Raw genomic sequence first — 15009 nt, forward strand, 5'->3', positions numbered from 1 at the left:
TTGAATACAAAGCAATTTGTAGTACTAGTAATAGATCTTAATTCGGCAGAAATAATTCACACAATACCTATATGCCTTTGCAAGCATTTTTGGTTGAAGTGGCTATCCTTTGAATATGTCTAATTGAACATGTGGACAAGAGAAGCTGGGGATTAAATAATGATCTTTCTTATTAGGTGACCTGCTCTACCTCTCAGCTACAGCTGCCCAATCAATCTCAATCAATTAATCTTTATTTGTATAGCACTTTTCATACATTGAAATGTAGCACAAAGTGCTTTACACACAACAGAAAATTAAAAGAGAAATACATGAGTTCCCCCACACACCCACCCACTACCCCCATCCCACCCTATTCCACAATCTATAGTCCACATATAACATTGGCAACTATGCCATAAATAATGGAATCTTAAAACAGAGTGACGTAAATGAAATGAAAACAGGATGAGAGGATACTAAAATAAGAATAAAAACAAAACATAGCTCAATCAAACTGTATAAAATAAGTATAAAACACAAAAAGATAACTTGGTAAAGTTATGGTAAGAGGATACTACTACTAAAAGGCAATCCTAGAATTAAAATATAGTGAGATAAAACCTAAAACACAGACAAAATTAAGATGATAAACTAAATTTTACTTAAAAGCCAGGCTAAAAAGGTAGGTCTTGAGTTTGCTTTTTAAAAATGGTATGGTATCTACAGTTATGTTATAATCGTCACAGCTGAAATTTGTTACTTGGATCACATGGAAAGTGATCCAAACAAACTGCCTGAAAACAAAACAACACTTTTGCATCTATTTTGTGTAAGAAGTTGAAGCACCACATTATGAAGTATGGTCTGACCAGTGTCCAAGAAAAGTTGGGGCATCTGAACACAAAGGCATCAAATGAAAAAGGAGCACACAAGCTAATTTCAACATTTGATTTGTTGCTTTTAATAACATTTTCAATCAAATATGGGTTTGTTAAACAATAGGCTTACGTAAACCTCTGTCTATAAAGGTACTATACAAATAAAATTTATTATTATTATTATCCCACTGGTTGTACACAACATCCTAACTTTTCTGAAAATGGGCCTCATAAGCCTGGCACAAACTTGATTAATGCTGAGCAAAAAAATAATGAATTTATAACATATAATATTTAATTTCTTACATTACATATTAGGTAAACATAAAGATTTAAGTTGAGCCCGTATCTTACAGTGGATCAAATTAAATAGTGGGCACAACTATTTTAGATGTATTTTGTTGGAAAAATGATCTGCCAACTCAATATTTTTAGCAACCAGATATTATATCAACTAAGTGGCAACATAAAGAATGAAGATGGGCCCCTCAAATTGATAAAAGCTGCGAAACTTGTAAGTTAATTTCACCTTGTGACCCCACGTGCGTTTTTACAGTTCATGTTGCGGCAGTCATTGCCTCAGAGCTGCGAGACTCTGTAATGGTTTAACAAACTATGCAAACAGAGCAGAACAGTAATGATGACACAGGCAGACTTCTTAAGAACATGAGCTGACTACATGGAAAATGCTCATGAATGTCGGTAAAACGGGTATATTCTGAAAGTACCAACCATACCATAAGCAAATATCTAATGACGAGTGTCAGGAAGTGGATGATGAAACGCGGGGGACGTGATGATGCAAGAAAATAGGTGCAACAGTTTCACCAAAACGTCTTTCACTTTCTTTCATTTACCGGAGGAAAAACCCCACTGTGTCAAAGACAGCCCCTCCCTCTGTGTCCAGCCTGCACAAGGGTGTCTTCGATATATTTACCGGGAGCAAGCTAATTTCTTTGTTTGATGCTCTGTAGGAGGCGGTGACTGTTTGTTTGTTGGTGAATCAAACTCACCCGCCCGTGCATCGGAAATGCCGCAAGTAGCTGCGCCCTCCATAAGGAGGGAGGCGGAGACATAATAAGCTCACATGATGTCACAGTTACGGGACGTAAAAGTGCAGCCAGAGAGCTCAGAGCACTCAGATCAGCTGCTCTTACAGAGAGCTACACCTCAGCAAAGATATGCAAAGGTAGGGAAGAACACATCCTCATCTTAAGACTATCCTTCCTCATTTAGGATAACTTTATGATGCGTTAAAGTGGAGCTGTCATGTTGTGAAAGTGTTAGTTCCTCCTGAAATGTGCTTTGTTTGTATATTTAGTACAGCCATCTGGTTTAAATCAAGTATGCTGAGTTTAGTGTGCATTTTGCTGCATATTTTTACAGAGCTTTTTTGATTGTACTGATTGTAATCCTACATGGAGACCAGCTTTCTTTCCCATTTTAACAGAAAAAAATACACTTTTCTAACTGTTACTAAAGCACTGTCTCTCATGCATGTATGTGAGTGTGGTTTAGATGTTTTGCATCTACTTCCTCTCTTCTCCTATTGTGAGATGTTTCATAGAAGAACCATACTGATAAAGTCACATCTCTCCTCAGCCCTCCCAAGCCTCAGTTTGCCAGCTGGCTCATCCAGCAGGTGGAGACAGGCCAGTACACAGGCCTGTGCTATGTGGGCCAGAATAAGTTCAGAGTCCCCTGGAAACATAACTCAAGGAAGGACTGCAACGACGAGGACAGCAAAATATTCAAGGTAGGGCCAGCCTCCAGTGCTAGACTTGTGTCATCAAATGCAGTGTGGGATTAATCTGTCTCCCACAGAGAGAACTCTACATAAAAAGATGACTTTACAGAGAAGTAAGGTAACATATTGCCTCGCTAACCCTCTTCATAGGTAGACTGTAGATATTAACAAAGCCAGTTTATCAGGGATTCCTCTCTTTAATTACAGTCATGGTACAGCTGTACTGGCAGGTGCTGTCAGAGGCAATTACAGCGTGCCAAAACCAGCGGTGGCACTTTCAATACCGCCTATTTAAAGCAGAGGCAGAGTGGCAATACCACAGTGTAAGCAGTCAAAAGCCTCGAATTAAACTAAAGAAAATAATCAGCAAATAATTACTTGAAAGCTAAACAGAAATAACTATAATTGTGTTTTTAGAACACATTTTAAAAGTAAATTTGATCTTTTCAAAAGTTATTGAAAATGTGTTTTACTGAAAGACTGACAAATTAATTTGAGAGTGATAGTAGATTAAAGACATGCACGTTCAAAGTAAGGTGGACTTTAAATGATGGCTGCAAGCCAGTGATTCTTAAAGTGGGTCTTGAAGTAATGATACTGTAAGGCTAAACAGAAACAGTATACAGTATTTTGCACAGCTTGACAGCAAATTTAGTGAGACAACTTCCAGGCAAGTTTAGGGTTTACAATTATTCTACAGTAGATAGGACTACTAAAAACAAAGACAAGAAAATATGAGGCATGTCTTGTCCTTGTCTTCACCTGTGGCGCAATAAGTATAACAGAGAGAGCCACACTCCATCCTTTAACTACCTATGTTAGTTAGGTTTTTCAGTTTATGCAGCATATGCACTGATGTGCATGATGAGGGTGTTTTTTGGGGGGGTGGGGCAGTATTTTCTTCTGCCTACTACAAAAAGGTTAGGAACTATTTATTTGAGCAATGTTTGGTTGTTGTTGGAAAAGAAGCTAAGGCAACTTCAGCTGTTAAAGTGAGAATGTACATGGTCAAACTAAAATGTAGCTTCTAAATACAAAAAGTGACAAGCTAATAAAGTACAAGTCATCTCATTTTAATTTTGTTCTCATCAGGCCTGGGCGGTTGCAAGTGGGAAAATCAACGATTTCCCCAATGACAAGGCTAGGTGGAAAACCAACTTCCGCTGCGCTCTGAACAACCTCTCTGAGCGCTTCAAGATGGTCAAAGATAACTCCAAGAATTCTGATGACCCTCATAAAATCTACGAGATCATAAACACAGAGTGTAAGTCCACAGACATTTTTCCCAGCATTTAAATTTGAACCATTTTGAGTTTAAATGATTTTAATGTTTTTTCTTTTTAACAGATAACTATGCAAACTTGCTTGCGCAAGACTCCCTAGAGGATCTGGAAATGGATATCCAAAGCTCTCCGATAGAGTCCTTTCCTTCAAGAAATGAGGTGCAGAATTGCAAGGACCATAAAATATTTTCTTTGTTTACCATCCTACAACACTTGTCTAACTTTTATTTAACTCTTTCTCCAAACAGCTAAATCTGCTGAACAGTTTAGTGGCCTTGGATCTTGGGAATCATCATCCAGCAGGTACACAATCAAAAGGGAAATACTGCACAAGCCATTTAAGTAAACAATGTCCTCTCCACCTTCTTATGGTTTTAAATGGTTTGTAATCAAGGTTAGCTGTACTTCAATCAAACTTTTATTGTCTACAGCAGAGGAGCAACCCTGGGCAGAGAATTATGGCCAGTCACATCCAGCTGTGGTTGAAAGCTATCCTGTGGCAGCAGAGAACCTCCAGCAGCCTTTACCTGATCAGCCATCTTACTATGAGGGTACATTTGGCTAAATGAGACCAAAATCTAATTAAATTAAATTCTGCTTTGGGAAAATTTTGTCACTTTCAGTAATGAAACAAGTCTTTTATATGATCTTTACTTGTTTTTCCTACAGTAAATCTTCCGCCAGCCCTCAGTCTTCAAGTGCAGCCATCTATTAATGACCTGGAGATCTCCATCTACTACAGGAAAAAGGAAATGCTGAAGACGACACTGCACACTCCCCGTCTCCAGCTCCACTACCACCAAGAGGCCCCTGAGTTTAACGTTTATAATCTCTGCTTCCCGTCTACTGAGGGTCTGCTGGACCAAAAACAGGTGCATGAGTACATCAGTGATCCTTTATTTGACTAAATTTTACTATTAACTGCAGAAAAACTGCAGAGGCTTTTTCTTTTAAAAGCCTTTTACAACTCATGTTAATCATTGAAACATGATCTGTTCTTTTGATGCCAAAAATTCGGGTATTTCTAATGTCTTTTCTCCAATAACACCCATTAAGCAGCTTTTGAAGGTAATTAAAACAATTCATTGTTACAGCTACAGTCATGTGCATACCCTTTAGGCATTTAGGGTGCCAAGGATTCATTATGGGATCGGATGTTCCACAACCTAGCACTGGGACACAGAATCAAGCTTAATACATGTCAACACACACGTGTTGCTTGGCAGCCATGGTCAAGATCAACCCCATCTCTCTGGCTGAACCTTTTCACCTCTGGTGTTAAGCCCAAAAAACACCTGTTTTGGGGCCCTTGGGACACCCACAGCATGTCCAGGGGCTCATGGCACCCCCAATACATGCTTGGATGGTACCCTAGGCCATGATTACTCACCACATCCACCCTTAACTCTGCCCTAAAGGTGTGAACGTAATCATTTTTTCCAACACATTATTTTCCCATGATCCTTGTCATATGCAAAGACATCCAGAATTTACTTGCCGCATCTGTGCCCTACACCAGCCCTGATATGCCGAAAAGGTCTGCACAGTACTGTTAATTTTCTGGCCCTGGTCTAGCCAGCACAATACTTCTATTCTTGCTGTATCCAATGGATCAGTGGAATTATCAAACCATTGGCATGAAGCTGTATCACAAACCCTGCATGCTAAGAACAATCACATTACGATCATGCACATGATATTTAAAGAAGTCACACACTTTGGCTTTGAGAGGGCTGTAAAATCTGGAGTTTGTACCATCTCAAAGAGTTTTGGTTAGTAAGAATTTGAGAATTAATACTTTGGAAAGGCTTTCGACGAGAAAGCCATCGCAGGCAAATGAAATGTGAAACTTTCTCTTCAACTTTTGTGTAATAACACTTTCCTTGCCTTCTTTGCCAGGTTGAATACACCAACCGCATCCTCAACAGCATCCAAAGAGGTCTCCTCCTGGAGGTCAAGGACACAGGTATCTACGCCTGCAGACAGGACAGGTGCCATGTGTTTGCCAGCACTAGTGACCCCAGTGTGGCCCACCCAGACCCCAGAAAACTTCCCCAGAACACCTTGGAGGAGATCCTAAGCTTTGACAAATATGTGCATGGTACATATGTAATGCATCTTGTTACTTCATATTACTACTGCTTTAAAAACAGCACAACATTTCACTGTGGTGACATCTATTTGTATTCATTTCAGAGCTGAGGCAGTTTAAAGAGAACAATGGCGGCTCTCCTGAATACACAATCAACATGTGCTTTGGAGAGAAGTTTCCAGATGGAAAACCCCTGGAGAAGAAGCTCATTGTAGTCAAGGTTAAACACTGTTTTGTTTTCTCTGATCTAAACACATCCAATGTTCAAGTTTATTTCCTACAATGTTGTTGTTTTTGTCGTACAAAGAGTCTCTTTTCTCCTGTAGGTGGTCCCTTTGATATGCAGATACCTTCATGAGATGGCCCAGATGGAGGGTTTCTCGTCTCTTCACAGCGCAAACGTCAGCCTCCAGATTTCACACAACAGCCTAATTGATCTCATTAACACCGTCTTTGGTTTGCCATCAGCTGAAGAGCCAGAACAGGCAGCCACACCATTTCTACCTACAATCTGAAGGTTTACCCCTCATTCCCCTCTAACAGGGACTTTTAGTCCACCTATAGCAGGGTGTCCAAACTTTTTCCATCGGGGGCCACATAAAGACACATATAAGGACGGTGGGACCACTTTCATATACCTCACTTTGAGGGTATTTAAGTTAGTAAAACCAGTCTAATGTAGGTTAAGATATGCTTAATAATTGGGTATGCTGAAATTCAAGACTGACACTTGCTCCACCCCTGAAATGTCACTGGTGCTGCTTTTTGCTGCCATAATCCATTAGAGCATTATAAGTCAAGATATGATTATTATTTTGGTTGCCAATTTGTTCACAATGTGCAGTGGTACAAAACAAAATCAGGAAAATCTTCTCGTCAAAATGTTAATTTACAGAATCAGAATGGTAGTGGCTCCTTGTGCTGAAACTAAGAAGAATAAGCACATGTTTCATGCTCTAATATGGGCCATATTTCATTCTACTTGAAAGAATTTGTTCCAAGCCAATAAAAAGTCGGTCCCCCCAGCCGTAGTTTGGACACCCCTGACCTATGGGATCACAAGATGCACCACAGCCTGCTCTGATCCAAAGCTTTGCTTAAAAACTTTTTCAGGATGTCATGTTTAATATCTGACTCTCCATCCTCCTGCTTCTGTTCACTTTATCATTAACTATCAGCAGAAAACTGACATAATATCACTACATACTGAAAGCAGAACTAGACTCCTTCAAGTGGGCTGTTACATTACTAAGAATGAATTTTTAAATGACTTCTGTAAATGTCAAATCATCACTGAAATGTGCGCTTCTGATGATTCCATATCTATAAGCTTGAAAAGTGAGAATTAAGGTCTTTTCATAGTGTCATATGTGGTTAACTGTTTTGCACTTCTATATTTGTTAAGGTTTCCAATCTGTCATTTTGCACTTTCTTTAACAGAAAAAAAGATCTAGCTGTAAGATTTTAGATACATTGTTAAACACTGAAAAAAGTCTCATGTCTTTATCCCTGTGATGAAATGTATGTTTTATAATGCTGGAAGATATTTAATAAAAACATGGACAAAAACTTTGGGGTATTAGCGGCTCTCTTTTACAGGGTATGTCCAGAAATTCTGACATCAAATCTAATACTTTAAAGACCTTTTTCAAGACCCTCTTTGTGCTTTTAAAGACCCTATCATATCTGCAATTTCTAACTCGCTTCATTAGCAACACAGTTTAGTAATTTTTTTGTGCAGTTTACAGGTTAAAAATGTAACAATGTAGAAGAAACTTTAAGAGAATTTTAAGAATAAGGAGAAAAACCTCAGTTTGATACCATAAGGTAGCTGACAATGAACCGTCTTTCCTTTTGTTAAATGACCTAGAGTTTCCATACCACAATTTTAAAGTGCCTTTACCCAAATTTTGCACTTCAGCTCCAACAAGAGATGCAGTAAAGCTCTGAGAGCACACTGACTGCTCAGCACCATCAGATCTGGCATGGTTCTTAATGAATCTTAAGGGTGATTAAATTAACATTTAAAAAACAAACAGAAACTAAGACAACCTTATGGTATAAATGAAAGTTTCAAAAGCCACAAAAGTAAGGACCTCATAGTCTGCAATTAAGACATTTTAAAAGCCTTAATTTTCCTTAAATTGATGAATTTTTAATACTTTTAAGACCCCATGGAAACTCTGTTATAGCCAATATGTTTTAAGTTCTTGTAAGGTAATAAAAAAACATTTATTTTACATTTCTTGTATGATAGGCCACTGTGTTATGAAACACCCAACTAAATTTAAGTCATAAAAACCAGCTCTTAGTTTATGAAATTAACCCTTAGGGCTCACATGGCACGGATCCGTGCCACAGGCACAGCCCTTTGTAAGTTGCTTGGTAATTTTTGAACCATAAGTCATAGGCACTTAAACCATTTTTCCTATAAAAGCTTTCCTTTGTGCCTTTCTAATCATGTCTTTCATGCATTCATTGCTCATACAGAACATTTTCTAGTGAGCCTGGAACTTGGCTGACTATCAGGGGTCTCTGAGGACAGTGTTGTTATAATGCATTATGGGAGACGTAGTCAACCAGTTGCTTCTCTACTGCTTAAAGGAATGGTACAAATGAATCTAACTGCAAAAAGCGCATGGACTTTTCCTTGTATATAGGTAGATATTTTGAAAACCGTTAGTCACAGAATGTTCTTTTTTCACTGTTTTGTCCCCAAGAGATGGTAGGACAAGTCTATGCAAAGAAAAGCCTTAGTCACTATTGTTACCTGTGTCTTATCAATAAGAATCTGTGAGTTTCAACTTCTGATGTCTTTTTTTCTTTTGTCTTTAGAGTCCAATAACGTTTTTAAAAATTCAAGTGAAATTATTGTATTATATATTATTAAAGCCCAGGTTGTCCTGAAAAAGTCCTGTATAGAGCTCGACTGTGCACCACACGGTCGACCTTTTATAAGCTTAATAAGACAAAAAGTCCAGACGAGACATGATGGTGAAAAAAATACCTGTGAGCTCTAAGAGTTGGCAAAATACTTCTGGCATAAATATCTCTATTATGATCCCTTTAATGACCCATTGGCCTCAGTGTCTGAAAGACTTAGGAAATTTACCTCACAATGAACAACAATAGTATTAACTTAACAGGGACTTTAAACAATGATTTTTGGACTTTAAACTCAGGCTGTCCCCATTGAGGACAGCAGGCTACACAGGGCAAGCAGACTTAACCACAACACTACCCGCACCCCAAGAGGAATGCTAATGGTGAGCCCTTTTACAATAGTTTGAAATGCTGGAAGTATAAACCAATAATCATCAAGAGTCTCTTAAATCTGAGAGATCAGTTTGAAATCAAATACAGATGTTATTTAGGCCAGAAAATATGTTGGCACTATGAGTCAAACACTTGACATTGAAATATGACAACAGAACTGATTATGAGCAAATGCTGATTTATTATCTTCTGTGGATTCTCTTAGAAATACCTGGCCTGTTTGATCAAGTAAAATGCCAAAAAGGAAAACAAAATACTTTCAAATAAACATGAAGCACTTATCTTTACTTTAATTCTTCCCCCCTGGTTCTTGAGTGTATAAAGCCCACTCAAACAGGACAACTAAGCCAAGGTAACCCAACCCTGTTATTAGTCATTACATTAGGCAGCCTAACATTTAGAGACAACATGGAGGACTATTTTCATGAGCATTTCTGTTAGCGAAACCAGTGCAGAGCAGTAATGGATGTCACCAAGAGTAAGGTTTGGGCTAAAGATACAAAACATCCATAAATACGTTTTTCAAAAACCACAAGGTTAATGAAATTAGTCTGTTCCCATCTTTAAGACATATTTTCTATCAAAGCTACCTTGGAACAAGCAGAGGCTGATGACATGTTCCATCAGTTTCACTGATATGGACTTTAACGTGAACTTCAAAAACATGAGATTATGAAGTTAGTTGAATACTTGCTTATAAACATGAAATATAAAAAGAGAAAAAGCTTTCATTAAAATGTTGTGGACTTAAGAGCACCAGGTATGACAGTGAAACAGAGTAATGACAGTTTTTGCAAGCTAAGGGCTTACACAGCTAAGCCATTAAGACATGAAGTCTTCATAAAATTAAAGTTTTTATATTATTTTTATAGCATTTTAGTGTCTTTTTTTCTATACCAGAATGCTGGGAAAGAATTTGGGAAATTGGACTTTGCTTTTTTTAAATCAACTTTTTTTTTCTACTTGGTTGGCACAAAAACAATATATCCCCATGTCCTTCAAACCCGTTTCATACATTTCAGTCATGGGTAAAAAAAAAAAGCATTCCTGCTGAGAAATTAAAGGATTTTTGAGGGGAACGGAGTGCTATGCAAGAAAAATGACTCAACGTATTTCAGCCTACAAAGTCAAAGTTCACCTGTAGCACCTTTGACTACTTTTAGCTCATTAGAGAGGGGTATTAGAGACGTGTTAAAGGGATAACAGAAGCTTTCAAATACAAACAAAAATCTATTCAACTAGAACCATTTATATCAGCAACTCGCAACAGGCAGCACAAATTAAAGAAACATAAGAGGATATATCAAATCTATTATTTACAACCAATTCTAAAATTGTTAAATTACTCTACTGATCAGTTCTCTACAAAATTGCATAACAGTGTCTTTCCTCAGTGTGACAAATATCTCAAATATGCATACTCTGCATATGTTTGCACCAAACCTCAGAATGAGTTTTGTCACTGATAAATACCCCCTCCCTCCCACCCAAAACAAAAATAGTTATAGAAAACCACCTGTGGAGAAAGCTACCTGATTTACCGCTCCATCGAAGGGTCTCTGAGATTTGCCTCTTCAAGGCATCCCCTCAGTGTCTCCTTTTGTTTCCGAGCTGCTTCACACAAAATACCAGTTCTCAGCAGGGACAGTCCCGGCACAAAACATCAACAGGTGCAGTTCAACAAAAACAGTGTGTCCTCTAAATGCCTCAGAGACCAAATCTCAAGAGTGTTCCATCCCAAAGGTGTGAGAAAACCTCAGTTTAGTTTGATTTTTGTATTCAGGATAAGAGAAGAAAACATACTGAAGTATATGTGAGTGTTTCTGATACGTGTGGCTGGCCTTGCCTGTAGTTAACACCTTCTCAGGGACTGTTAGAGGTTTTTTCAGTCTGAGCCTCCTCTGCTTTCTTGTGTTTTCTGGCATGTTTGTACTTGTCCACATACGCTTTGACAAGATTGCCCACCTTCACTGGGTTTATCTCCCCGCTCTTGCTGTGGCACACCTGATAGTAAAATTATAAACAAATCATGTCTCACATTGAAGAGTTTAACAAAGTATTTCTCAAAAGTTACTTCAAGAATTAAGTTATCGGTCAGGAAAACTTTGTTGTGGCAAAAAGTATGACCCACCTTCTGGACGGCTTTGCGAAGAATCTCTTTATATTCCTCCTTGTTGATGTCTCTCCTCTGATAGAAAGGCTTGATGGCGAGTTTCACCTCCTCTACAGCTCTCTCTTGCATGTGCAGCTTCTTCAGGTACTGCTGCCAGATATAAAACAACACATTCATCACGATACAACATAAACAATCATCATAGAAAATGCATGTGTTGTAAAACTGATGACCAAAATGTAGTGAAACTTAAGATATACTGAATTTAATATTTACCTTGTCTTTACTCAACACGTCCCCTTCCTCTGACTCTCCAGCTCCAGTTGTTGGTAAACCTTCTGGCTGTGTACCATCTGATTTAGAGGAGCTACTGAGTGCACCACTAGCACCCTTTCTGGAGGGGTCACTTACATTTCCGGTGATGTCCTATTGAATTTAAAATGATATTATACATAAAAATGGGGAAAAAGATTTTAAAAACACAGCTCTTAAGTATTTATGGGCTGTTTTGCATCTTGTAGATTGATATATTATGCATCCATAGATATGATAGCAGGGACTTAGCAATGAATAAATAATAACATTAAATGTGCAGCCAACAGTTTTGATGTATCCAGTACGGCTTTTACTTTCGATTCCTCTGAAAATGCTCCAGTATCAGTTTTAGTTTCAAACACGTGACTTTTTCCAAACAACACTTCTGTGCGTCTTTTGATTCAACACTGCCACCTTCTGGCCACCAGTCCCTGTTCTTTAATTAAGACATCCTGGATGTCTTTGTTAAAATAAATGATTTAACTCTAGTGACAAGAATCAGTCCTACCTGATTGGTTGACAGTGATGCTGAGGAGGGTCTGCGAAGTCCTTCCTGCTTCAGCTTCAATTTATAAAGGGCCACTTCTGTATTAAAAAAAAGATGAATATTTTAATTCTAATCTACACAGTTATACAAAACACATTATGAAATTCATGCAGAGTGAATTATCAAGATAAAGTAATCTAAAGAGTTTAACTTTGTTTTAACATTGTATTTTTTAATTCCTTGGCATAAATTTAAATTAGATTCATCTACTATAGCCGCCTTTCTCAACCAGGGTGCCTTCTATCATCATCAGAGGTGCCTTTGCCTTCTTTACTGAAATCATGTTGATGCCAAAATCATGCATTCAGTTTTGAAGGATTTTGTTGGCAAAAAAGGTGTCAACATGTGTTTTTAAAGTCTTTTTGACAAATTCCTGAAAAAAAGTGTTTTAAATATATATTTTAGAGCCTTTTATGCTTTTATTTGGAGCAGAGTATAGTAGATAGAGTGGGAAACAGAGATGAGAGAGTGGGAGGGACATGCAGAAGAGGAGCCACAGGCTGGACTTGAACCAGGGTCACCTGAGTACACAGGGTGCACTATCTGCACCACAATAAAGGCATTTCAATTGTTTTAGGAGAGTCCTTTATAAATATATATTGTTAATTAAACTACTATCTGAATCCCTTGGCAGTATTAAGTACATTATGTCTGGGGCAATATTTAAAGGGTGTCTTGATAGCAAAAAGGTTGATAACACTGTATTATAGGTTGCTATGAAGCACTATGCACAGCCAAAAATGAAAATCTTAGTGTTCTTTGCCTGTCAAAACAATCACTTACATCTCTTGTAATGAGATGATCTGAATAAATGCATCTCATTTCAGGACATTCAAGTGATATTTCTGACAGCGCTATTGGCAGCTCTTCTTTGAAATTAATTAAAAAATAAATTTGTGAGAAATTTTTACAAAAAAATAAACAAATACACCTACTTACATTTGGGTTGTTGTAGGACAAGTAAACAGGATTCGTACATCCTTTTAAAATCAAATTTAAGACTATTTTTTTGTGTAGACAGTGGTCATAATGAGAAGCGTATGAGATTTCTTGGTCAACAGACGGAGCTGAATTCTCTACTTTAATGTACTGTTAACTATATACCAATTGATACTATTCTTTTAGGGTCATACAATGCAAATTTGATGATTTCACGCACATTTAATACCTCTATTCCATCAATTTAATATTCATCATAATTATCCAATAAGCATATACACAAAAAAGACTACAATTGAATAAATGCAGAGACTCAATAGTGAAATCTTCTCACAAGTAAAAATGTGCTTTTTAAGACTTGTTATGGCCTTAAATAAAAACTGTGCAATTTAAGACCTTTTAAGACTTCAAGGATCTACAGGAACCCCGAGTTAATCCTATGTGCACTGACTGGAAAAAAAGCACTCACTGCTTGCAGATTTCTCTGGTTGTGGCCCCTCAGGTTCCTGTATATTCCAGGTGACCCTCTTCACGTGAGTCTTGGATTTTGCTCCCACGACAGCCGACACCTGCTCTCCTTCATTCTTCCCTTCCTCTACGTCCTTCTCCTGTTTGACAGAAGTAGCATTTCCCTCCGTGGGCTCGGACTTCACATAGTCCAGGCTGTCGAGCATCACATCCACATTAAAGTCATCATCTGAGTCTGAGGGCTGCTGAACTTCCTGCTTCACAGCCACCACTGACTCGACAGCGTTTGGTGGATCAGAGGCCTCTGGGGGAGGTTGAGGGACTGAATCCTTGAGGTCGTCAGTGGCAGCAGGTGGTGTGAGAGAAGAAAACGAAGTGACAGGAGGTAACGGGTGTAATTCAGGGGAACTTGGCTCGGATTTAATTATCAGGATTTCACATTTCTCCATTTTCACTGGGTCATCTTTGTTTCCCTCCTCCTGAATCTCTTTGACTTCCTCCAAAGCATCAGTGTCAAAGACTTCTTCTTTAATTGGTTTAATAACAGGAGAGTCTTCAAACATATCTAGAGATGGTGGTTTTTCTTTCTTAATTTCTTTTACCTTAAACTCTTTGCCTGTATCTGCTGTTGTCACCTGACTGTCAGTCTTGATCTCTTTGCTTTGATTTTTCACCTTAGAGGCAGCAGTGAGCAAAGGAGTCAACTCTTTATTCACAGGAGCAGTTTTCTCCTCTTTACTCACAGAAGCAGTTTTCTCCTCTTTACTCACAGGAGCAGTTTTCTCCTCTTTACTCACAGGAGCAGTTTTCTCCTCTTTATTCACAGGAGCAGTTTTCTCCTCTTTATTCACAGGAGCAGTTTTCTCCTCTTTTAGGGAGCTTCCAGTGAGATCCTTCTCCTTCTTCTTTTCCTGTGATGGTTTTAAATCTTTAGAGGACGAAGAACACGCCCCTGAAGTTTTCTGTGCACTCTTGGATGATGATGAGCTTTTGTCTTTTCTTCTCTCTCTGGAGCTGGACCTAGACCTTCGTCTCCTCTTGTCTTTAGACTTTGACTCTCCCTTATCTCTGTCAGAGAGAGAGGATGGTTGAAATCTTGTGTGGTCTTTCCTTCTTTCCTTGGATCTAGATCTTGTCCGTGATTTTGATCGTGATTTTGAGCGAGAGCGACCACGTTTACGGTCCTTTGACCTAGATCTGGAGCGGGATTTTGACAAAGATGATGAGCAAGATCGACCATGTCTCTTGTCCTTTGAGAGACGTCTTTTCTCAGAGTCTCTCCTTCTGCCGTCATTCCTCTCCTTGCTTCTCTGTTTATTCTTTTTTCGTCTTGAATGCTCTCTGCTGCTGGAGCTGGAACCAGACCTGA

General features: G+C 38.4%; 2 protein-coding genes across 10 annotated transcripts in view; one reads left to right on the forward strand and one right to left on the reverse strand.

The window, feature by feature from the left end:
• The window catches only part of phrf1 (PHD and ring finger domains 1), a 53594-nt gene that overhangs the window by 26899 nt on the left and 11686 nt on the right, over positions 1-15009 (reverse strand). For 4 of the 8 annotated variants that reach the window (XR_005992302.1, XR_005992304.1, XR_005992301.1 and 1 more), the window contains exons 16-20: positions 13642-15005; positions 12195-12271; positions 11648-11797; positions 11390-11521; positions 10791-11262 (exon numbers count right to left, since the gene is read on the reverse strand). Coding sequence is in view for 2 of the 8 variants with exons in the window: in XM_041794560.1 (XP_041650494.1) it covers positions 11122-11262; positions 11390-11521; positions 11648-11797; positions 12195-12271; positions 13642-15005 (1864 nt within the window). In the remaining 6 variants the exon portion in view is untranslated. Of the gene's footprint in view, positions 1-10759; positions 11263-11389; positions 11522-11647; positions 11798-12194; positions 12272-13641; positions 15006-15009 lie in introns of those variants that run through there. The other 4 variants (XR_005992305.1, XM_041794560.1, XR_005992306.1 and 1 more) reach the window with 4 other exon arrangements.
• irf7 (interferon regulatory factor 7) lies at positions 659-7617 on the forward strand. 2 transcript variants are annotated; one of them, XM_041794562.1, is made up of 10 exons: positions 659-2049; positions 2463-2616; positions 3700-3871; positions 3955-4049; positions 4139-4193; positions 4325-4441; positions 4560-4762; positions 5790-5991; positions 6087-6202; positions 6309-7617. In XM_041794562.1, the coding sequence occupies exons 1-10, from the start codon at positions 2042-2044 to the stop codon at positions 6495-6497; spliced, it is 1311 nt and encodes a 436-aa protein (XP_041650496.1). In that variant the 5' UTR covers positions 659-2041; the 3' UTR covers positions 6498-7617. The 2 variants fall into 2 exon arrangements, with proteins under 2 accessions (XP_041650496.1, XP_041650495.1); XM_041794561.1 differs by having other exon boundaries at positions 4322-4441; positions 6309-7566.

This window comes from Cheilinus undulatus, linkage group 9 (assembly GCF_018320785.1).
Source record: "Cheilinus undulatus linkage group 9, ASM1832078v1, whole genome shotgun sequence".
NCBI lineage: Eukaryota > Metazoa > Chordata > Actinopteri > Labriformes > Labridae > Cheilinus > Cheilinus undulatus.